Source organism: Chiloscyllium plagiosum, chromosome 13 (assembly GCF_004010195.1).
Source record: "Chiloscyllium plagiosum isolate BGI_BamShark_2017 chromosome 13, ASM401019v2, whole genome shotgun sequence".
NCBI classification, from domain to species: domain Eukaryota; kingdom Metazoa; phylum Chordata; class Chondrichthyes; order Orectolobiformes; family Hemiscylliidae; genus Chiloscyllium; species Chiloscyllium plagiosum.
The window spans coordinates 66,494,596-66,518,164 of NC_057722.1; the positions used below are offsets into that span (position 1 = coordinate 66,494,596).

The 23,569-nt window shown below is 42.4% G+C and overlaps 2 protein-coding genes across 2 annotated transcripts in view; both read left to right on the top strand.

Moving 5' to 3' along the window:
- Positions 1 to 7,318, top strand: part of LOC122555660 (probable G-protein coupled receptor 149) — a 41,936-nt gene extending 34,618 nt beyond the window's left edge. The window contains exon 4 of the mRNA XM_043701657.1: positions 6,746 to 7,318. Coding sequence (XP_043557592.1) covers positions 6,746 to 7,318 — 573 coding nt within the window. The remainder of the gene's footprint in view (positions 1 to 6,745) is intronic.
- A 1,789-nt stretch (positions 7,319 to 9,107) lies between these two features.
- dhx36 (DEAH (Asp-Glu-Ala-His) box polypeptide 36) overlaps positions 9,108 to 23,569 on the top strand; it is a 126,506-nt gene continuing 112,044 nt past the window's right edge. Inside the window, exon 1 of the mRNA XM_043701658.1 lies at positions 9,108 to 9,236. Within this exon, the coding sequence (XP_043557593.1) occupies positions 9,108 to 9,236 (129 nt within the window). The remainder of the gene's footprint in view (positions 9,237 to 23,569) is intronic.

Sequence of the window (23,569 nt, forward strand, 5' to 3'; positions counted from 1 at the left end):
GGTGGCAGGACAAGTTGAGAGGGTGATTAAAACATAGGAGGATGAGACTATTCAGTCCTTTAAGCCTGCTCCATCATTCAATAAGATCATGGCTGATACTCTATCTCAATCCTATATTCCTGCTTTCTTGTCATCTTGCGGCCTTTAAAACCTCAACATGTATCAATTTCTTTCTTGAATATATTGCCTCCTGCAATAGCGAATTACATGGGTTGACCATCCTCTGAATGAAGAAATGTTTCCTCATCTCAGTCCTTATGGTCTATCTCATGTCCTCAGACTGTGTCCTTAAGTCCTAGAGACCCAAAAGGGAAAATCTCCTTCCTACATCTAGTCTGTCCAGCCCCATTTGAATTTTAGATGTTTCAATCAGATCCCCTCTCATTCTTCCAAACTTGAGTGAATCCAGGCCCAGTCAAACCAATCTATTTTCATATCACAATCTTGCCATCACAATTATCAGCTTAGTGAACCTCTGCTAAACTCTATTTCTGGCAAATATGTCCTTTCATAAGTAGCGTGACCGAAGCTGCACACAATTCTCCAGGTATAGTATTACCAAAGCCCTGCATAACTTCAGTAAGGTACCTGATTGATTCATTGGCAGGATAATATATGAAGAGCAACTCGATCAATTGGAGCTTTTTTCATTGGAGTTTAAAAGAATAGGGGAGGATTTATAGAAACCTATAAAACTCAAGCAGGGCTCGACAAAGTGAAAGTAGGGAGAAAGTTCTCAATGACAAAGGAGTCATAGTTGAAGGATATGCAGTAGGCCATTTAGGACTGAGAAGAGGAGAAATGTCTTCGCCCAGAGAGTGGGGAACCTGTGAAATTCTGTGCACAGAAAATAGTTGCGGCCAAAAAATGTGATGTTTTCAAGAAAAAGTTAGATATTGTTCTTTGGGCTAAAGGAATCAAAGGATATGGGGAGAAAACAAGAACATTGTACAAGTTGGATGATCATATTAAAACGTAGAGCAGGTTTGATGGGCTAAATGCCTGTTCCTGTGTTCAATGTTTCTATGTTTCTGTACTTCTGAGTTCAAATCCTTTTACAATGAAGGCCAATATACCATCAGTCTTCTGAACTGTTTGCTTCACCTGCCTCTCTACCTTCATTGACTGCAGTACAAGGACACCCACATCCCTTTGTACATCCACACTTCCCAGAACACTATGATCCAAAGAATAAACTGCCTCTCTTTTTTTGACTCTGATGTGTGCAACTTCATATTTATCCACATTATCTCGACCAATGCAACTTGTTTGATTGCCCTGTTTCCTCCTTGTGTCCTTCTCACAACCCACAATCCCATCTAGTTTTGTGCCATCGGCAAACATGAAAATATTGTATTTGGTTACCTCATGGAAGTGATTAATATACATCATAAATCGTCCTGAAGCCTGACCTACTGTGCTTTTCCAGCCCCTAAAGGCTGTGCTTGTTAATTGTTATTTGGTTATTTGTTTATTTAGATGATTTGATAATGGGTCTACTTAACATGTTAGCTAGACTTGTGGTGCTGTGGCAGTATTCCTATCTGAGCCAGGAGGCCTGGGTTCAAGTCCCACCTGCTGTAGAGGTGTGTAATAACATCTCTGAATGGGTTGATTAGAAAATATTTTGGAAACAAGCTGGGTAACTCAAACATCTGTTCTGGTTTTGAGAACCTCACCCAAGAGACTGCACATCACAACCTGAGCCACCTCATAGAAATACCATCTGTGTTCTTCCACATGGCATACAGGGGTTTCCTTACGTGCCATACATTATTCCAAATGTGGCCTAACTAAAATTTGATACAGCTGCAACATTTTTATATTCTATACCTTCTTGACTACCTTATCCATTTGTGTTGCCACTTCCGAGGAACTGTGGACCTGTATGCTTAGATCCCTCTGTATGTTGATCCTACTAATGGTTCTGCCATTTCCTGTATACCTGTACTTCCTGCCTGCATTAGATCTCCCAAAATACATCACCTTATATTTTTTCCAGATTAAACTCTTATCTGCAATGTATCTGCCCAAGTCTTCAATTTATCTATATTGTGCTGTATCCTTTGGCAATCCTCACTCTCTGCAGTTCCCAATATTTGGGTCACCCGCAAACATATTAATCAGGCCACCTACTTTATCCTCCAAATCATTGATATGTACTACAAACATTAAGATTCCCAGTATCGTTCCCTGTGGAAAAGCACTGGTCATAGGTCAGAAAAGCACTTTTTCATCACTACTGTCTGTCTTCTATGACTAAGATAGTTCTGTATCCATCTTGCCAGCTCAATGTAGATCCCACATGACTTCACCTTTTATATCAGGCTGCCCTGAGGAACCTTGTTATAGGCCTTTATAAAGTCCATTTCAACAATTGTGGGTGGCACGGTGGCACAGTGGTTAGCACTGCTGCCTCACAGCGCCAGAGACCCAGGTTCAATTCCCGCCTCTGGCGACTCTCTGTGTGGAGTTTGCACATTCTCCCCGTGTCTGCGTGGGTTTCCTCCGGGTGCTCCGGTTTCCTCCCACAATCCAAAAATGTGCAGGTTAGGTGAATTGGCCATGCTAAATTGCCCGTAGTGTTAGGTGAAAAGGTAAATGTAGGGGAATGGGTCTGGGTGGGTTGCGCTTCGGCGGGTGGGTGTGGACTTGTTGGACCGAAGGGCCTGTTTCCACACTGTAAGTAATCTAATCTAAAAAAAATCTACTGCCCTGCCCGCATTAATCTTCTTTGTCATTTCCTCAAAAGACTCCCTCCACCCCCCAACAAAGCTATGCTGACTATTCCTAAAAAGTCCATGCTTTTCCAAATGTCAGTAAATCCTACTCCTAATCCTTCCCAATAATTTCCCTACTGCTGACATAAGGCTTCCCTCTGCCGTATTTTCCCAAATTATTCCTGTTGCCCTTCTTAAAAAGAAGAACAACATTGGCTATTCTCCTCTGGGACCTCTGGGACTCTCTTCATCCACCTCCCTCAGCAGTCTGGGATAGATCTCATCAGGTCCTGGGAACTTGCCCACCTTAATGCTTTTCAAAATCCCAACACCTCCTTTTTTATATTCACATGCCTAGAATATTAACATACCCCTCCCAAAACTCATCATCCATCATGTCCTTCTGTTTTCTGAGTACCAATGCAAAGTATTCATTAAGAACCTCATCCACTGCCTTCGGCTCCTAGCCTAAAATCCCTCCTTTGTCCCTTTCCCTAGCTATCCTTATGCTCTTTATATAATGTCAAATGCCTTAGGATTTTCCTTAATCCTGTTTGCCAAACACATTCATGATCCCTGTTTGTCTTCCCAAATCCTCATTTGAGTTCTTTCCTACCATCTTTGTATTCTTCAAGTGTTCTGGCTGTCTTCAGTTTCGTAAACCTTTTGACTAAACTCACAAATTTTCTTATCATCTATGATTCCTGAATTTGGCTGTCCTCATCCTTCATTTGCACAGGAACATGTTGGTCCTGAACTCTCATCAACTAGTGGTTAAAGGATTTGCATGTGCCAAATGTGGATTTACTTTCAAACAGCTGCCCCCAATCCACACTCTCCAGTTCCTGCCAAATAATTAGGCTTTCCCCAAGTTAGTACATTCACCCAAGCATGACTTTTATCCTTATCCATAAGTAACTTAAAACTTTTGGAATTATGTTCTCTTTTCCTGAAATGCTATCCCACTGAAACTGATCACCTAGCCAGGCCAATTCCCCACTACCAGGTCTAGTATAGCTCCTTGCTGAAAATGTGTTGCTGGAACAGCGCAGCAGGTCAGGCAGCATCCAGGGAACAGGAGAATCGACGTTTCGGGCATAAGCCCTTCTTCAGGAAGGCTTATGCCCGAAACGTCGATTCTCCTGTTCCCTGGATGCTGCCTGACCTGCTGCGCTGTTCCAGCAACACATTTTCAGCTCTGATCTCCAGCATCTGCAGACCTCACTTTCTCCTCCTAGTATAGCTCCTTCCCTAGTTGAACAGTTTATATATTATTTCAAAAAATAAACTGTCCTGGACACAGCTAATAAGTGCCCCACAATCCAAACCCCTGGCATGAAGCAAGTCCCAGACAATATAGGGAAGTTAAAAGCAATCATCGAAACAGCTCTGTTTTCATTTCCTTTTTTCCATCATCTGTCCATATATCTGTTCCTCTATCACCTGCTGGCTGTTGGTAGACCCTCAGTCAAAGCCCATCAAAGTGATTGCATGCTTCTTATTCCTGAGCTCTATCCATATGGCCTTGCTGGATGAGCCCTCAAGGTGTCTGCCCTTGGTCCAGCTGTGATATTCTCTCTTATCCTGTAGTGCAACTCCCCCATGTCTTTCACATCCCTCTTTAGCTCACCCAAAGCATCTATTCTTTTGTTAAGCATTTCTATAGAGTCACAGTTAAGCCAATTCTTTTATCTTGTCTGTATTTTAGCTGTAGTGTGAAAATAAGGTGTGTTTTGCGTAACATTGAATAGTTTGACCAATCAAATTGCATCTGGAATGCAATGCCTTACACTTAGCTTTTAAAATAAGAAAACATTAATGTCTAGACTATCTTAATATATTTTGAGGGGGTTTGGCCTTGTCCATAAAAGTTGGTACCAATATGGACCCCAGCTTCTGGCTTCTCACACTCCCCCTTCTGAATATCCTGCCTGCTTAGAGACATGCTTGACGCTAATACCAGGGAGGCAACACACCATCCTAGAGTCTCGCTTGTGGCCATAGAAACACCTGTCTGTGCTCCTTACTATAAGAGTCCCCTATAAATACTGCTTGCCTATACTTTGACCATCCCTGCTGTATGAAAGTGCTAGTTGTGGGGCCACTGATCTGGCTGCTGCTGTTGCTTTCTGCTTGGAGGCCATCCCTCCCAACAGTATCTAAAATGGTCTACACATTTGAGAGGGGAACAGCCACTCTGTCTCCATCTATGTAGCCCTTATTGGTGATGTGACCAGCTCTGTAAATGTACTGTCCACCAGGTATGTCCTATACAAAAGAGCAGGACAAATCCAACACAGTCAATTAATGACCAGTCTGTTCTTGATCATCAGTAAAGTGAGGAAAAGGATCATCAATATTGTTGTCCAGCAGCTCTTCCTTAGTAACCTGCTTACTGATGCTCAGTTTTGGACGCATAGAGTCACTCAGCTTTAGATCTCACTTCAACTTTTGCATAGGCCTGCGTTTGAGATTGACTAGAGTAACCATTAATTAGCCCAGGCTGTGGAGCGGTTTGACTGCCTGCCTCTCTTCTATACCAAAGATGGCATAGTGGCCAGCTGTGCCTCATCACAGACCAGGGACCCGGGTTCGATTCCAGCCTCGGGTGACTATCTGCGTGGAGTTTGCACATTCTCCATGACTATGTGGGTTTCTTCTGGGTGCTCCAGTTTCCTCTCACAATCCAAAGATGTGTAGGATAGGTGGATTGTTTCATAGTGTGTAGGCTAAGTTGGTTAACTACTGTAAATGTAGAGTTATGGGGATCGGGTGGGATGCTCTTTCAAAGGTCGGTGCAAGTTTAATGGGCCAAATGGCCTTTATCTGCACTATTGGGATTCTATGATTCCATTCTATAATTCAATGTCTATGCTCGAGTGTCCTTGGAGAGGGAATGTTCAGTGCCCACAAGTACCTTTGAAACTTTTAGAATGAGATGAACACCATAGGGGCAGAGATGCATTATCTCCCTCATAAATTCCACTTTGATTTGTTCCCTCCTGGTTTTCCCTCACCTTTTTAATCTTTGCTGTTGTTACATTGTCCCTGGTCGAATTTGGTGGATTGGGTGATCTGGTCAGGCCTTATAAAAGAAAAGCTGGGTTCTTAAAATAGAAAGAAAAACTAACTGGAGTGAAGGGTTTGAGTAGGCTGGAGAGCCTCCTTGTCAGCTTGCTCTTGGCTTGGCTAAAATCATCATCTATAAGGCGACATAGTGAACCATTGAGGCAATTGTACCTCCCAACTGCTTGCAAGTCTTCCTATAGCTCCAGCTGTGAACAGATCCACTTGGAGAGAGTACACATGGCGTCTGTCAGTACCCTTGATGCGTTTAAAGACAGGTGGTCACCGCAGGGGCTAGGATTCATTGTATCCAACAATAACACTATTTGATCTCATCCCATCCTTTGATTTTCACTTATTCATTTTGCTGTTTGCTCCACTGCCCCTAATGGAAAGTGTTTGCAATTCATTAATTAAATAACTTGGTGGTAGGGTTTTGAAAAAAAAACACGGAGAACTCTTCTCCACTTGGGTGATTTGCTTCTGACAGGGAAAGAGTAGGGAAAATAAGGATGTAATCTGGTGTTTAATCTATGGGTTTACATTAAAACCCTTGTAAAACGCTGAGAGCATTTTGCTGTCTCATTCAGCAAATGGATATCAGTCTATTAAAACAGTTTTTTTCCGATTCTCTTTCGTTTTGACAACCTTTTCAGCAGGTTTAGTAGTGTTAGCCATTAATAGTTATTAAAGTTATTATTATTTTAGATTTTAGTTAAGATCTTAGATGAATAGCCACAAGCAGGAGCTATGCAACAGCATGTGATGAGGAGCAGGTAACCTCTGAGCTATGAATGCCCACATATGATTCAATGATTCACAGTATTCCACCACAAACTTCTACACAGCTCCAATGACAATTTTGGGATGAACAGGTTCATAGCGAGGAAAGCACGTTGCTCTGTCATCAAGGAATTACTAATGACGATATTGATGTTCTTTTTTGTCCTTACACCCAGAAAACAGATGGATTGTCTATCCCGCTGTGTGCGTTTCAGGGAACGGTCTCGCTGCATGCTCCGACCACCGGCAAGACCCTCTCCTTGTCCACCTACGAAATCAGTGGGGAGGGGTGCAAGATAACTCCAGTGGCCAAGAAAGTCGAGGTGTATCGCTCCAAGAGCGTTGGGCATGAGCCCAGTGCTGAGGACATGCCAGGCTGTCTGGCTGACACCAGTGTCAAAATCCACCTGGAGGTGCTGGAGATCTGCGAGAACGAGGAGGCGCTGGACACTGTGTCAATTGTCAGCAACATCAGCCAGTCTTCGGCACAAGCTCGCTCACCGTCCTTGCGCTACTCGCGTCGTGAGAACCGTTTCGTCTCGGTGGACCTGGCCGAGTCGGCCTCCTACTCACTGATCATTCCCACCGGCCACTCGGGTAGTGACATCAGCATATCGATCCCGGACACAGTGGAGGCTCACAGACAGAACAGCTGCAAACAGCACCACGACAGAACCGGCTACCAGGAGGAGATACAGCTCCTGAATGAAGCTTATAGGAGACAAGAGGAAATATCTAATAATTGCTGAGGGAGCCTATGTGTGTATGTTTTGTGTGTGCGCCATGTATGTCTGTGTGTGTGTGTGCACCTCTTACATTCCACCAAATCTTACTAAGGGTAAATTCAAAGTGAGGTCCAGATCTGAAGGTCCATTCCTGGTCAACATTGAAATATCTAAAACAAAGGAAACAGAAAACAAAACAGAACCAATTCTGAAGAAGGGTCATGGCACTCAAAAGTGATGCTCTCCACAGATGCAACCAGATCAACTGAGTTTCTCCAGCAATTTCTACTTTTTTGTTTCAGACATCCAGCATCTGCCATTCTTTGTTTTATTATTGTCAAATTTTCTAATTTTGGTTTACTTTGAGTGACTGGATCAGTGGTGCTGGAAGAGCACAGCAATTCAGGCAGCATCCGAAAAGCTTCGAAATCGACGTTTCGGGCAAAAGCCCTTCATCAGGAATAAAGGCAGAGAGCCTGAAGTGTGGAGAGATAAGCTAGAGGAGGGTGAGGGTGGGGATAGAGTAGCATAGAGTACAATAGGTCAGTGGGGGAGGAGATGAAGGTGATAGGTCAGGGAGGAGAGGGTGGAGTGGATAGGTGGAAAAGGAGCTGGGCAGGTCGGACAAGTCCGGACAAGTCAAGGGGATCGTGTTGCTGGAGGTTAGAAACTAGGATGAGGTGGGGGAAGGGGAAATGAGGAAGCTGTTGAAATCCACATTGATGCCCTGGGGTTGAAGTGTTCCAAGGCGGAATGGTTTACATTATATCCAATATTTAATACATTTTTTGAAATAAATAAGATTGTGTATCCCTAAAAAAAAAAATTTCCGCTCGGAACACTTCAACGTCGATTTCGAAGCTTTTCGGATGCTGCCTGAATTGCTGTGTTCTTCCAGCACCACTGATCCAGAATCTGGTTTCCAGCATCTGCAGTCATTGTTTTTACCTTTTTACTTTGAGTGACTCCTATTCACAGCTAACTCACTCTTAAGATGAAAGGTATAATTACTGGCCCCTTCCTTTATTTTACACTTTCTCCAAATCTACAGATTTATGGGCATGAGTTTCCTTTGTAATCGCATCCAAATACAACTGTCATCTTAACGCAAACTGATTCCATGGCTTAAGAGATGGCAGAATATTGTTTGTCATTGTTGCACATTACTAAAATACATCTTGTTACACCAGTGGGAGTTATTTGGAGCTCAGGCCAGTCTTTAGGGTTGTTTTGAAACAATATCTATTAACACTACATTATTGTTAGACCACAGAACAGCATGTTCCAAGTTATAGTTTAACCTTGTGGCAGAACACCAATATTTGACTACAAAGGACATTGTTGTATCCCAGCATAGCGCAGAGGCTCATCTGCACACGCCCAGGCATTCTCAATCTTTGTCCACTTTCTGGACTCACAAAAGTGGCCCAAAATTTTAAATGCATCCTTCCTTCAATAACCTTGCTTGGGGAGCCATTTCTCACCATTGCAACTTGATTTTCATTACCACCAGTTTCGCTGGGACAGAATCTTTTGGTCTCCACTATCAAATATTGTCAGTGGTGACTGGAAGGGTGTCCAGGAAGTTTAAAACCAAAACGGACTCTTCCAGGGGAGGCACCACTGGTTGACTATCTGCCAGTGGGAGGTGACTCAGGACATCTGCGTTAACCATTTGGCTTCCTGAATGGTGTTCTAGCTTGCACTTGTACGAACTGAGAATATGGGCCCAACACTGAATTCTACTGGAAGCTATTGGCTACACCATCTTGTCTTCCATCAGTACTCTCGCCGGGGTTTGTGATTGGTTACTATGGTGAAGCTTCCTCACACCAAAGATGACCGCCAAACCGTCCTTCTCTATCTGAGCATATTTGCATTCGGCATCAGACAAAGTCCAGGAAGCATACGCTTTCGGGCATTCCTCTCCATTGAGCAACCAGTGAGCCAACAGTAACCCGCTACCCTACGGGGAGGCATTGCATTTTAGCACTACCAGTCATTGTGGGCCAACACCTTAAACGACAAAAGTAACTTTTGCACTTCCCTAATGGCATGACCATTTCCAAGGCTGACCCTTTTTCAATAGCAGGTACAAGGGTGCCGAGATGGAGGCCAAGTTATGTATAAATTTTCTATAATAATTCACTAATCCAAGGAAAGATTAAGCTCAGGTACAGATGTGGAAACTGGGGCTCCTTTGATTGCCCTCACTTTCTCTTCCAATGGGTGTAACCCCAGTTTTGTCAACTCTAACTCAAATAGGTCACTTGGAGCACCCAGAACACATTTTTTTCTTCTAAGGTGTACGTCCTTCTGGGAGAAACATTTAAGCACTCTGTCCAAGTTCTGCAAGTGCTCTTTATTGGGCTTTCCTGTTATTAATATGTCATCCAGATAAATGGCAACTTGGGGTAGCCCTTATAAAATTTTATCCATGGTTTACTGGAAAGGGGCATAGGCCAATGATGCCCCAAATGGCAGCCTTGCATATTGATATGAACCCTTTTGGGTATTAATTGTAGAGTATTTCTGGGACTCTTCTCAAAAGTGAACCGAGCTGTCAGGCTTCGTTATGGCTGGTGCTGTCCATTCTGCAAACTGCACTGGTTTGATGATTCCTTTGCTCTCCAGCCTTCTGTTTTCCATCTCTACTCTTGCCCCCAAGGCAAATGGAACCAGGTGGGTCATGCAAAATCTTGGAATTGCTTCCTGATCAACAAGTAAAGTAGCTTTGGCCCCTTTGATAGCCCCAAGCCCTTTCTGAAAAACTTCTCGGTATTTCACTAGGACTTCACCGAGGCAGCCATTTTCTAATCAAAATATTTTGAGCCAATCTAGGTGAATCTTTCTCAGCCAATTGCGCCCGAGCTTCTTGCGACCATCAGAGGTAACTGTACCAACTGCTTCTCATAGGAGACTGAAACTGAAGTCATATCCTTAATTTGCAACATACATTTCCCGGTGTATGTTCTCAGACTGGCTGAGGTTTTGTGCAAACTCAAGGGTTGTAGACCTGAGTGAATCATGTTAACGACAGGTTCTGCAACCACAGATACAGCTGCTCCATGTGACCTCCATGGGAACTGCGTGACCATTTAACCAAACATTAATTTTGATTGGCTCTAACTTGGACATCGCTAAGCAATATATTTATTCCAACTCACATGTAGGGGGACTTTCCAGGGTGTGCACTCGCCTGGGTACTGGCCTATGAGTTTTCTTATTCAGTTCAGGCCTTGTAGGACTCCCTTGCTGTCTCGGGTCTACATACTGGCAGCGACTGCAATGGATTGCCAGCCCGGGTCCTGAAGAACTTTTCAGCTACTCGGCCGGGCTCAACTTTGTTGTGGGTTCTGCTGTGGGCTGGCCGAGGGTACCTCTGCTCAGGATAAGCCCTACATGAGGCTCTGTGATTGCCTACACTCAAGTAGTGTCCCTAGTACAGTCAGACCAGTAAGGGAGTCCACTTCCATTAGGATGCCCTGTAGCTCCCATTCTCCACTTGTCATATTTTCTAATAACAGAGCCAGTTGTAGTGCCTGCTTGAAGTCAGTTGAGCTTCAGCTAGTAGGTGCTCCTGCATGGTTACATCATTAATCCCACATATCAAACAGTCTCTCAGGTCTCATTCAGGATAATGCCAAAATCACATGCCTCTGCTAGTCATCTGAATCTTGTCAAAAGTCCTGATATGGAATCCCCCAGTTCTCTAACTATTGAGTAAAACTGATAGCGTCTCAGAATTAGAGGTGGTTTGGGGTTGTAATATTCCATAACCAACTCCGTCAACTCTTAGAAGGTGTTAGTGTCTGTGCTTCTGGGAAAGTTAAGCCCCTGATAACCAAAACTGATGCAGGTCCACTAACAGTCAGATGGATTACTTACTGGTTTCACCTGCCCAATGTCATTTTCCCAGAAAAAATATCACGTTCTTTCCACATACTGAGCCCAGACTTCAACAGCAGGATCAAACATCAAGATTCCCAAATAAAGGCATAATGCCAGAAATGCCTACCCAACTCCAAGATGACTGTTGTGAACAAATATTCTTCAGGCATATACGCTTTCCCCCATTACCACTGAAGTGACTGCACAAAGGCCAGTGTCCCATCACCAAGTCACCCTTTATTTACTTGTACACAGTACACTGTCTATGGCAAGCCAGTTTAATGTCAGTCTGCTGAACTGATGAGATTGTTTACATTTTTTTTGGGAGGACTTTTCCACACAGTACACTGGCTGTGGCCAGCCAACTCAGAGTCAGTCCCCTGAACTGAGGAGATTGTCATCTCCTGTTTATATTTTTTTTGGTTTTTTTCTTTCCAGTACCATGTGTATGCAGGTGTAGGACACAATGAAGAACAACAAATGCATAAATCTTTATTTATATTCCACCACCAGGAAGGAAGCAGCCAAGCAGCCAGTGACAAGCAGTGCCGTTCTCAACAAAGGGCAATGCTGAGTCATCAAAAAGATAAAAGGGGGTCGGGGCAAGGATTAAATCAAAATAGAGTTGGAAGGGAAATAAAACACTCCACACCCTGTGGTGCCCACCTCTCCCTGAAAATCCCAAGGGTATTGGCAGATACCATATGGTTCTTCCCGAGGGATACCCTGGCCCGCACGTAACCACGGAAGAGGGGCGGGCAATCGGCCATAGTGATGCCCTCCACGACCAACTGTCTGGACCCGTTTATGGCCAGCCTGGCCAGGCCCAGTGCAGACCCACGAGGAGGTCCTCTGACCTACCCACCTCCGCCACACCGAGTGATCTCCTGTTTATATTTTTTTTTAAATTATGACAATGATCCAGCTCCCTCAGAGCCAGGTCTCAGAATGAACAGAATCTCTGAGATTCCTGTTTCTATTTTTTTGTGTGTTTTTTGTTCTTATTTTAGGTGTAAGACACAGTGAATGAACAATAAATGCATAAGTCTTTATCCAATTTCCACCACCAGGAAGAAAGGAAACACCTGAGTGGCCTGTGACAAGCAGTGCCCTTCACATCAAAGGGCAATGCTGTGTGATCAAAACAGTGAAGGGGAGGGTAGGGACTAAATCAAAATAGAGTTGGAGGGGGAAATAATGCACTTCACTCCCTGCGGTGCCCACCTCTCCCTGAACAACTCCAGGGTGTTGGTGGACACCGCGTGCTCCTTCTCCAAGGACACCCGGGCCCTAATGTAACCGCGGAAGAGGAGCAGGCAGTCGGCCCTAACGACCCCCTCCACGACCCACTGCCTCGACCTGTTGATGGCCAGTTTGGCCAGGCCCAGAAGCAGACCCACAAGGAGGTCCTCTAACCTACCCTCTTTTCCTCTTCCCTCCCCCCCCCCCAACACTGGATGATTTTCTGCTTATATTTTTTTCTTCTTTATAGAGTTGGAGGGGGAAAATAATGCACTCCACTCCCTGCGATACTCCTTTTTTTAGGGCAATGCTGTTTCTGTTTTCTTTTTTTTTTAAAAACCCCCACACTACCGCCTAACTGCGGTAGTGCTTATTTGTCCCCAGCACCATGGTGTGTGTGTGTGCAGGTGTGAGACACAGTGAGAGGCACAAAGTGCACGAATCTTTATTCAATTTCCACCACCAGGAAGATAGGAAAACACCCGAGTGGCCAGTGACAAGCACATGCCCTTCACAAAAGGGCAATGCTGTGTGATCAAACAGTGAAGGGGAGGGCAGGGACTAAATCAAAATAGAGTTGGAGGGGGAAATAAAGCACTCCACTCCCTGCGGTGCCCACCTCTCCCTGAACAACTCAGGGTGTTGGTGGACACCACGTGCTCCTTCTCCAAGGACACCCGGGCCCTAACGTAACCGCGGAAGAGGGGCAGGCAGTCAGCCCGAACGACCCTCTCCCTGGACCTGTTCAGGAGCAGGAGCAGGAGCAGGAGCAGGAGCAGGACCTCTGACCTACCCCCTACCCTCTTTCCTCTTCCCCCCACCCCCCAACACTGGGTGATTTTCTGCTTATATTTGTCAGCCAGGGCTTTCCTGATTGATCCAGATTAACAACCCCAATCAAGGATCTCATAGTCAACAAGATCCAGCTGGTTCCAATCACTACGGAATCCCATGTAGGCCTGACCAGGTAAAGATGGTAGAGTTTTGGGTTTATTTTCTGATTGCACTAAAAGAGGAAAAGTGAGTCTTTTCGTTCGCAATTTGTCTACTGCCATACTGCTAATGATGGATAGATGGCTGCTGTCTATGGGATTATTCTCAGTCTTTCCAAGCAAATTAGGTATTTGTTTTTAAGTCATTGTCGCATCATCTATCTCTGGCAGTTAAATCTGGATTTAGGAAGATGGGAACATTGGAACTTGTGAGGGCTATTCCACCCCTTGAGTCTGTTATGCCACTTAATTCTGTCATGCTTAATCTATATAGCAACTCCATCTGAAGAAGTCAAATTGGACTAAGAACATTAACTCATTTTCTCTCACCAGAGATGTTGTTGGGCTTGATGAGTTTCCCCAAGAATTTTTTTTCTTATTTCAGATTTCAAGTATCTGCAATATTTTGCTTTTAACAGTAACTCCATCCACTGCATTGGATTCATATTTCTGATTGCCCTTTGCTGAATAAAGACATATCAAATAGCGTAGCTTGATAATTTCCTGATGATGTGATTTGCATATTTAAAAGCCCTTTTCTATGAAGAAGTGCTTCTTGACAGCTCATAGAGTCATAGTGTCATATAGCATGAAAACAGACATAAGAACATAATAACATAAGGACTAGGAGCAGGAGTAGACCGTCCCGGCCCTTCGAGCCTGCTCCGCCATTCAATACGATCACAGCTGATCTTTTTGTGGACTCAGATCCACTAACCTGCCCTCTTACTGTATCCCTTAATTCCTTCATTGCTCAAAGATATTTACCTTAGCTTTAAAAACGTTTACTGAATTAGCATCAACTACTTCACTGGGCAAGGGATTCCATAGATTAACATAGGTGAAGAAGTTCCTTCTCAATTCAGTCCTAAATCTGCTCCCTTTAATCTTGAGACTAAGTTCCCCCCCCCCCCCCCAGTCTTCTGAATTCCAATGAATATAATCCCAATCTACTCAGTCTCTGCTCATAAACTAACCCCCTCAACTCTGGATCAGCCTCGTGAACCTCCTCTGCACCCCCTCCAGTGTCAGTACATCCTTTCTCAAGTAAGGAGACTAAAACTGCACACAATACTCCAGGTGTGGCCTCACTAGCACTTCATTCAGCTGCAACATAACCTCTCTGCTTTTAAACTCAATCCCTTCAGCAATGATGGACTAAATTCCATTTGCCTTTGTAATTACTTGTACCTGCAGACCAACCTTCGGTGATTCATTGACAAGGACACCCTGGTGCCTCTGCATAGCAGCATCTTGCAACTTTTTACCATTTAAGTAATAATCCTTTTTTTTACTATTTCTCTTACCAAAATGTATATTTTCGCATTTATTTTACATTGTATTCCATTTGCCAGACCTTTGTCAATGTATCTATATTCCTCTCCAAAGTTTCACAGTCTTCTGCATACTTTGCTCTGCCACTCATCTTAGTGTCATCTACAAATGTTGACACCTTACACATGGACCCCAACTCCAAATCATCAATTAATAATTGCAGTCCCAACACCAAACCCTGAGGCACACCACTGGTCACTGATTGCCAACCAGAATAGCACTCATTTATCCCCACTCTTTGCTTCCTCTTAGTCAACCAATCCTCTATCCATTCCAAAACTTTACCCCTAACACCATGTATCCTTATCTTATGCAGCAGCCTCTTGTGCAGCACCTTGTTGAAGGCCTTTTGATATCTAGGTGCACCACTGGGGCAGCACGGTGACTCAGTGGTTAGCACTGCTACCTCACAGTGCCAGGGACCCAGGTTCAATTCCTGTCTCGGGTGACTATGTAGAGTTTGCACATTCTCCTCATGTATGTGTGGATTTTCTCTGGTTTTCTCCGACAGTCCAAAGATGTCCATGCTAAGTTGCCCATAGTGTCAGAAGGAAATGGGTTGGGTGGGTTACTCTTCGGAGGGTTGGTGTGGATTGGTTGGGCCAAATGGCCTGTTTCCACGCTAGGGGAGTCTAATGTAATCAAACGTCTACTGTTCACCTTGCTTATAATGTCTTCATCGAATTCCAAAAGATTTGTCAAGCATGACCTGCCCTTTGTGAATTCATGCTGTATCTGCCCAACTGGACAATTTCTATTGAGATTCCTTGCTACTTCTTACCTGATAATAGACTCAAGAATCTTCCCCACTACACAGGTTAAGCTAACCGGTCTATAATTCCTATCTTTTGTCTACCTCCCTATTTAAACAGTGGGGTTATATTTGCTGTTTTCTAATCTGCTGGGACTGCCAGAGTCCAGCAAACTTTGGAAAATTACTGCCAGTACACCTGTTATTTCTCCCACCATCTCTTTTAGTACCTTAGGATGCATTCCATCAGGGCCAGGAGACTTATCAATCCTTAGCTCCATTAGCTTGCCCAACACTACCTCTTCCGTAATAATGATTGTTTCTGGTCCATACCTACCTTTGTCTCTTTGTCAATTACTGGCATGTTGTTAGTATCCTCAACTGTAAAGACCAATACAAAATGCCTGTTCAATGCCTCAGCCATTTCATCATATCCCATAACTAAATGCCCTTTGTCATCCTCTAAAGTGCCAACTTTTACTTTAGCCACTTTTTTTCATTTTATATATTTATAGAAAATTTTGCTGTCTTCATATTCTGTGCTAGTTTTTTTCTCATGTTCTTTCTTACTTTTTCTTTATAGTTCTTCTTGCGGCTTTCAGTTGACCTTTAAAGTTTTTCCAATCTTCTAATTTCATGCTGTTTTTGGCCACTTTGTATGCCTTCTCAGTCAATTTGATAGCCTCCCTTATTTCCATTGACACCCATGGCAGATTATCGCTTTTCTTACTGTCCTTCCTTTTCACTGGAATATACTTTTGCTGAGCACTTTGAAAAAGTGCTTTGGAAGTCCTCCACTGCTTGTCAACTGTCCCACCATAAAATCTTTGTTTCCAGTCTATTTTAGCCAATCCTCCCTCATTATATTGCAGTCTCCCTTGTTCAAGCATAGGACCCTGATATTGGATTTTATCTTCACACTATCCAGCTGTATTTTAAATTCAACCATACTGTGATCACTCCTCCCAAGAGGATCCCTGACTATGAGGTCATTAATTATTCCTGTTGCATTACATAGGACCAAGTCTAGGATAGCTTGCTCCCTCGTCGGTTCCAATACATACAATCAACAAAATCCTCCTCAAGGCTGCCCTGACCGAGTTGGTTCGATCAACCTACATGCAGATTAAAAGCCTCCATGATAATAGTCGTACCATTTTTCCAGGCATTAGTTATTTCCTTGTTTATTGCCTGCCCAATATGATGTTATTAGTTGGTGGCCTATAGACTATGCCTATCAGTGACCTTTTCCTCGTAGGATTTTTAATTGCTACCCAAATGGATTCAATCTCATTCTCCATAGAACCTATATCATCTCTCAGCACCACTCTGATGCCATCCTTGAATATCAGAGCTACACCATCTCCCTTACCTTCCTGTCTGTCCTTCTGAGTAGTCTGGTACCCCTGGATATTTAATTCCCAGACATGACCATCCTGTAACCATGTCTCCATAATGGCTACCAAATCATATATATTCGCAACGATTTATACCGTTAACTCATCAACCTTGTTACGAATGCTACAAGCATTCAGGTAAAGTGCCTTTACACTAGCTTTCTTACCCTCATGATTTCCAACATCTGTAATAATATCTCCTGAGTTATCCTTCCTTTTTGCTTCTTTCACAGTCTGCATGAAATCTGCTGCTTACCTTTTTACTTACCATCACACTCCCTGCCGTTTTCCCTTTCCCTCCGCCCACCTCCTCACCACCGCTCACTGGACCTCATGACCACCTATTTATCCTTTTCACTAGAACCCTGGTTCCAGATCTGTTCGGTATAGATCCCCCCAGTCCCAAAACTGCTCCATGAAATGGAACCCCTCTTTCCCAAACCACTCCCTTAGCTATGTGTTTACTTTCCAGTTTTCTTATCCCTGAGCCAGTTTGCACATGGCTCAGGCAGTAATCCCGAGATTATGACCCTTCAGGACTTGTTCATTAATTTCATTTCTAGTGCTTGATAATCCCCAAACAGATCCTCCATCCTAGCCTTGCCTATGTTATTAGTCCCAATGTGGACCACAACAACTGGATCTTCTCCCTCCTGCTCCAATATCCTTTGAAGCTGGTCAGAGGTGTTTTGCACCCTGACACCAGGCAGGCAATACACCATGCAGGACTCCCAATCTGGCTTGCAAAGGATACTATCTATCCCCCTAATTATAAAATCCACTATAACTACCCTTCAGTTCATCTCGTCTATGCCAACCATGTTCCCAAACTAAACTAATCCCATTTGCCAGCATTTGCCCCATATCCCTACAATCTCATCCTATTCATGTATCTATCCAAATGTCTTTTAAACATTATAACTGTACCTGGATCCACCACTTCCTCTAGCAGCTCATTCTACACACTAACCACTCTCTGTGTAAAAAAGTTGCCTCTCATGTCCTTTTTAAATCTTTCTCCTCTCACCTCAAAAATATGCTCCTTTATTTTGAACTCCCCCACCTTAGAGAAAATACCTGGACTATTCATCTTATCTATGCCCCTCATGGTTTTACAAAACTCTATAAGGGTCACCCCTCAACCTCTTATGTTCCTGTGGAAAAGGGTCCCAACCTACTTTTATAACTCAACCCTCCATTCCTAGTGATATCCTGGTAAATCTTTTCTGAACCCTCCCTAGTATAATAATATCTTTCCTATAACAGGGCGACCAGAAGCGCATACAATACTCCAGTGAAGGCCTCATCAACATCTTGTACAACTTCAACATGAAACCCCAACTTGAAAGGTCTGAGTAATGAAGGCAAGGGTACTAAATGCCTTCTTAACCACCCTGTCTACCTGTGATACAAAGTTCAAAGAATTATGTACCTGAACCCCTTGGTCTCTCTTTTCGATAACACTACCATGGACCCTACCATTAATTGTATAAGACTTGCTCTCGTTGTGAGGTTATACTCTCTTATTCAGGACTGTCACACCAGTAAATTATTTTGCTCTGTCTATCCTTCGAATGCTTTAGTCATCTTAAGTTGCTGAATTATGTCAAAACTCAAACCTCCATATTCAAGACAATGAGGAAACCTGGTTTTGTGAAAGCCAGTCCTACTCTTCCAATCATGATGAATCAGTCCAAATCACTTGCAACTATTGATTAGCTTCTAATCTTGAGTGATATTGTGCCTAATCCTGCTTGTGTTACCATCTCTATTTCATAAATGTACAGAGACAACCATGTTCTTGGATAATTTATTATTCTGAAGGACGAGGATTGACTCTCAGATCTTGACCATCTTTTGTTGCCAAAACCTTTAACAAAATGTATTCTGTCTGTTTTTGACACACTTACTCATTATGGGTTCAAACTCTATACCACTTATGGTAGTATATGGAAGCCTGCTTTCTTATCTTGCCCCATGTTTGATGTGGAGTGGGATCCCTCAAGCAGTATACCAATTATGTGTTGCTGAAAAACATGTATTTTGTTGAAGCCTTTGTCTTGGACTCATCAAGACAATTTTCAAGAATACCTGTTCAAGGAGAAACTAACATTTATACAGCATGATGGGAGAGTATTGATCATTTTGCAAGTTGATTATGATTGGCAGAGGTGTTGTGATGGAAAATGCACCAAACCTTAAATTTAATTAAATTTTAAATATTAAATTTAATCAAAACCTTGAAGTTAACTGACAATCATCACTAATTGTAGCTGGTTACAGAAATAATTAGAGATGTCCATTATGCTTGTTCGTGATGACTGAGTGCAAGATGCTACCAAAGCCTGAGAAGATATGACAGAAGATAAGATCATTTGAAATGCAAGTTGTTAGTGACAGTATTTGTACCTAATGAATGAGATTAGAATTTGAGTGCTTGCTGCTGTGTTTGAATGACGTCAGCTTTAATTGTCAATAGCGATATTTGTGAATATTTTGTGATGAATTATGTTCTGACTGTCGAAGATAATCTAAACAGTGGGTATGGAATGGTAACTAGTCCTGTGAATGCATTGCGTGGTCTAGAATTGAATTTGTTTAGGATACGTAGTACTCTGTGGGCATGGGGTCAGCGGGGGCTGGGTGGGGGAGGGGGAAGTAATGACTAGAAATTGTACAGATTGGTTTCACTAACAAGTTGCTATTATCTCTCTAAATTCACTTCTCATTTGCTTTTTATTCCTATTGCAGGCCAATGATGGTGATATGAAAAGATGCCAGTTTTCTGGTGGTATAGTCCTGAGTAACATTTCATTGTCTTCAGCATCATAAGGTGGTGCAACCTGCAAGATCACTGAACATCCCATTGTATTTCCATCTGCAAATGGTCAATGTAGAATCATGTATTTTGTTAATCATGCATTATATTTGTTCCACACATAAAAATACATTTTATGGGTAGAAATGCACATCTTTTTAATTAGAAGCTACAACTTGAATCTTAGAATGGGAGTTCTTCTATGCTTTAGGAAACAAGAGGTTAATAATTTAATGGAATTCTACATGGTCTTCTTCATTTTATCATGGTTACGTAGACTGATGCCACAGGAACAGCACCTGAAGTTCATGTTGATTTCCCTTGTGCCTCAAAACCTCCTTATCTACAACTCCCAGATATTTTGCATAATACTTTTTTCATTTGCCCAACCATCCCAGGATGCCCTCTTGAACAGTCAATTTGTCTTAACAAAGTTCAGCTCCATTAGCAGACATTAAATATAGGCTCCCCTTAATCTATTAGAATTCTTAAACTGATACTGAAAAGTCCAAAAATCATTCAATGTGAGCCAATGTGAAAATGAATATTGACTGGGTACTATTTAGAACCTTTCAATTCTATCTTGACTATACGGACCAAATGCAATCAGTCCTGTTAACAATGAAGAAAGCAATTTAATGTAAATGCATTAAATGTTTGGAAATTAATTATGTAATGTGCAGCTGTTACTGTGATTAATCAAATTACAAGTGATACCTAATTGGGATCAAGCCTTCTTCATTTTGGAAATGAGGAGCTGTTCAAAGTAACATTGTCAAGGTTATGAAGGTGATTAACAAAGTAACTTTGGGAAATTCAACACTCCAATCCCATGGAAAATAAACGAAGAAAATAACAAAGCTATGAATAAGAACTTCATGACTTAAAATTGAAGTATATAATTGCATCCATTTGTTTTATTTCTAAAATTAGCCAGGAAAAGTATCCACCCTTCCCATCCCAACACCACCCCTCCCCTTCCCTCCCCACCCTCACCTCCAATCCCCTACCCCACCCTTGCTGAAGTATATTGAAATTATTTAATTCTGTACTGAGTCAGCATAGAAACTGACCAGGACTCAATGAATAACTGCCTGATGGACTTCGTTGCTCAGCAAAACCATCCTTTCACATTTAAAAGACAATTTCATGGAAGTGTATGCAGAGGTTGAGGGATTCTGTCACTCTGTTAGCAATATCTTTAGTACTGGGAGAAAACCCTTCCGTGTCATTAGTAGTTAGTGTTACACTTAGGTTACTCATGCTGTGAAGCTAAACATAAGTGTAAGATGTTCCTTGCAATTTGGTTAAAGATTATGCCACCCTGATCATAATTTCCAGGAAATTGTAAACAAATCATTTAACAGAACTTGCCAATATTAAGAAATGGACATTATGTTTCATTCTATTCTTTCACAAGATGTTTTTATCACATGTAAGGCCAGCATTTGTTGCCCATCCCTAATTGCTCTTAAACTGAGAGGCTCGCATATCAGAGGGCAGTTACGTGTCAACTGTAGTGGGTCTAGAGTCATATATAGGCTAGACAAGGTAAGGATGGCAGTTTTTCTCCCTAAATGACATCAGTGAACCAGATGGGTTTTTTTTCCAACAATCAATGGTGGTTTCATGGTCAACACAAAGCACTTATTTCTCGACTGGATTCAAATTTCATCATCTGCTCTGGCAAGATCCGAACACGTGTCCCTGAACGTTACACGATTAGTAGTCTAATGATAATACCACTAAGCTATCATCTCCCAGTTATTAATCAACAGATCCAGGCTAATGCTCTGGGTGTATGGGCTCAATCCCACCACAGCAACAAGTGGAATTTGAATTTAATTCATAAGTATGGAATATAAGATGAGTCTCAGCAATGGTGATTATGAAATGACCATCAGTTGTTGCAAAATCCCATCTAGTCACTAACGTCGTTTAACAAAATAAATCTGCAATCATTACTCAATCTGATGTATACGTAACTCCAGACCTGCAGCAATGTGGTTAACAAATAACCACCTAACAACCACCTAACAACACCAGTTCAAGGATAATTCGGGATGAGCAGTAAATGCTGTGAGGCTTACAGCTCGTGGGAGAATTTAAAAATAATATGTTTTCCTTTCCATAACTGGGTGCAATTGGGTTTATGTGAAACCATTCAAATTAATATTTATAAGGTGAAGATTATTCCTTTTGAATAGTTGGTTATAGTTTCCATTTCAATACTCAACAGCCTATGATTAATCATAGGGAGCTCTGACGGTAGAACTCTCACCCCAGAATCAGAAGTCTGTAATTGTTTACTCTCTATTGAAGACTTAGGTTCATAATCAAAGCTAATTCTCCAGTGAAGTAGAGAAAAAATGCTGCACTGTCTGGAGATTCCAGTTTACAGATTTCAAACTTTCTTCCCAGTGAATATACCCCTTGACTAACACCTAAAAAAAAGCCAGTCATTATCAAATTTGTTCTGGTGTTTTGAGTGTAAATTTGCAGCTGTGCTTCCTTACATTAAAATGGTGCCTCTACTTCAAAAGGACGACTTTGGTTGTAAAACTCTTTGAGATGTCCTGGGGGGATAAAAGATGCCACATCAATGTGAGAGACAGGACAGAAGAGTGAGGAGGAAAGTTGCTTTTTCATCAAAATAAATTTGAAGGGCAGAGATTAGACATTCAGCACACAAGCAGAAAACTGAGGTCAGTAAATGAAAGAGAGAAATTCATTATAGCCAAGAGCAATTACTGACAAAAGAATCCTGTCACAAATATCAAAACTGCATGGGAATTGATTAATTTGCAGCACTGTACATGGGTGTGGAGTAGAGTGTATGACCAGACTGTTAATTGACTTGCAATTTCACTTTCAAATTCTGATAACAATATAATGTGTAATTATGCTGTCTAAATTCTATCCACTGTAAGTTTAAAAACATTGCCACTTTTCCATAATCTGTGCTGTGTATTTTTTTTTCGATTGCTCGATAAATTAAGTCTCACCCATTCAGTGAATCAGTTTGATGGAACTCTTGTGATTTATTTCTGATTCTTTCTTACATGGCTTTCAGTTTTCAACTTTGTGTAGAGCTGTGTTCAGAACCTCATGTGTTCCAGGTAAAAGCACAATTGTCCCTCTGTTGATTTGAATGATTAAATGTATTAAAAATATAACATTAATAAGACCATAAGACATAGGAGTGGAAGTAAGGCCATTCGGCCCATTGAATCCACTCCACCATTTAATCATGGTTGATGGGCATTTCAACTCCACTTACCAGCATTCTCCCCGTAGCCCTTAATTCCTTGTGACATCAAGAATTTATCAATCTCGGCCTTGAAGCCATTTAGCGTCCCGGCTTCCACTGCACTCCGCAGCAATGAATTCCTCAGGCCCACCACTCTCTGGCTGAAGAAATGTCTCCGCATTTCTGTTTTGAATTTACCCCCTCTAATTCTAAGGCTGTGCCCACGGGTCCTAGTCTCCCCGCCTAACAGAAACTATTTCTTAGCGTCCACCCTTTCCAAGCCATGTATTATCTTGTAAGTTTCTATTGGATCTCCCCTTAACCTTCTAAACTCCAATGAATACAATCCCAGGATCCTCAGCCATTCCTCATATGTTAGACCTGCCATTCCAGGGATCATCCGTGTGAATCTCCGCTGGACACGCTCCAGTGCCAGTATGTCCCTCCTGAGGTGTAGGGCCTAAAACTGGACACAGTACTCCAAATGGGGCCTAACCAGAGCTTTATAAAGGCGTAGTAGCACATTGCTGCTTTTATATTCCAACCCTCTTGAGATAAATGACAACATTGCATTCGCTTATCACAGATTCAACCTGCAT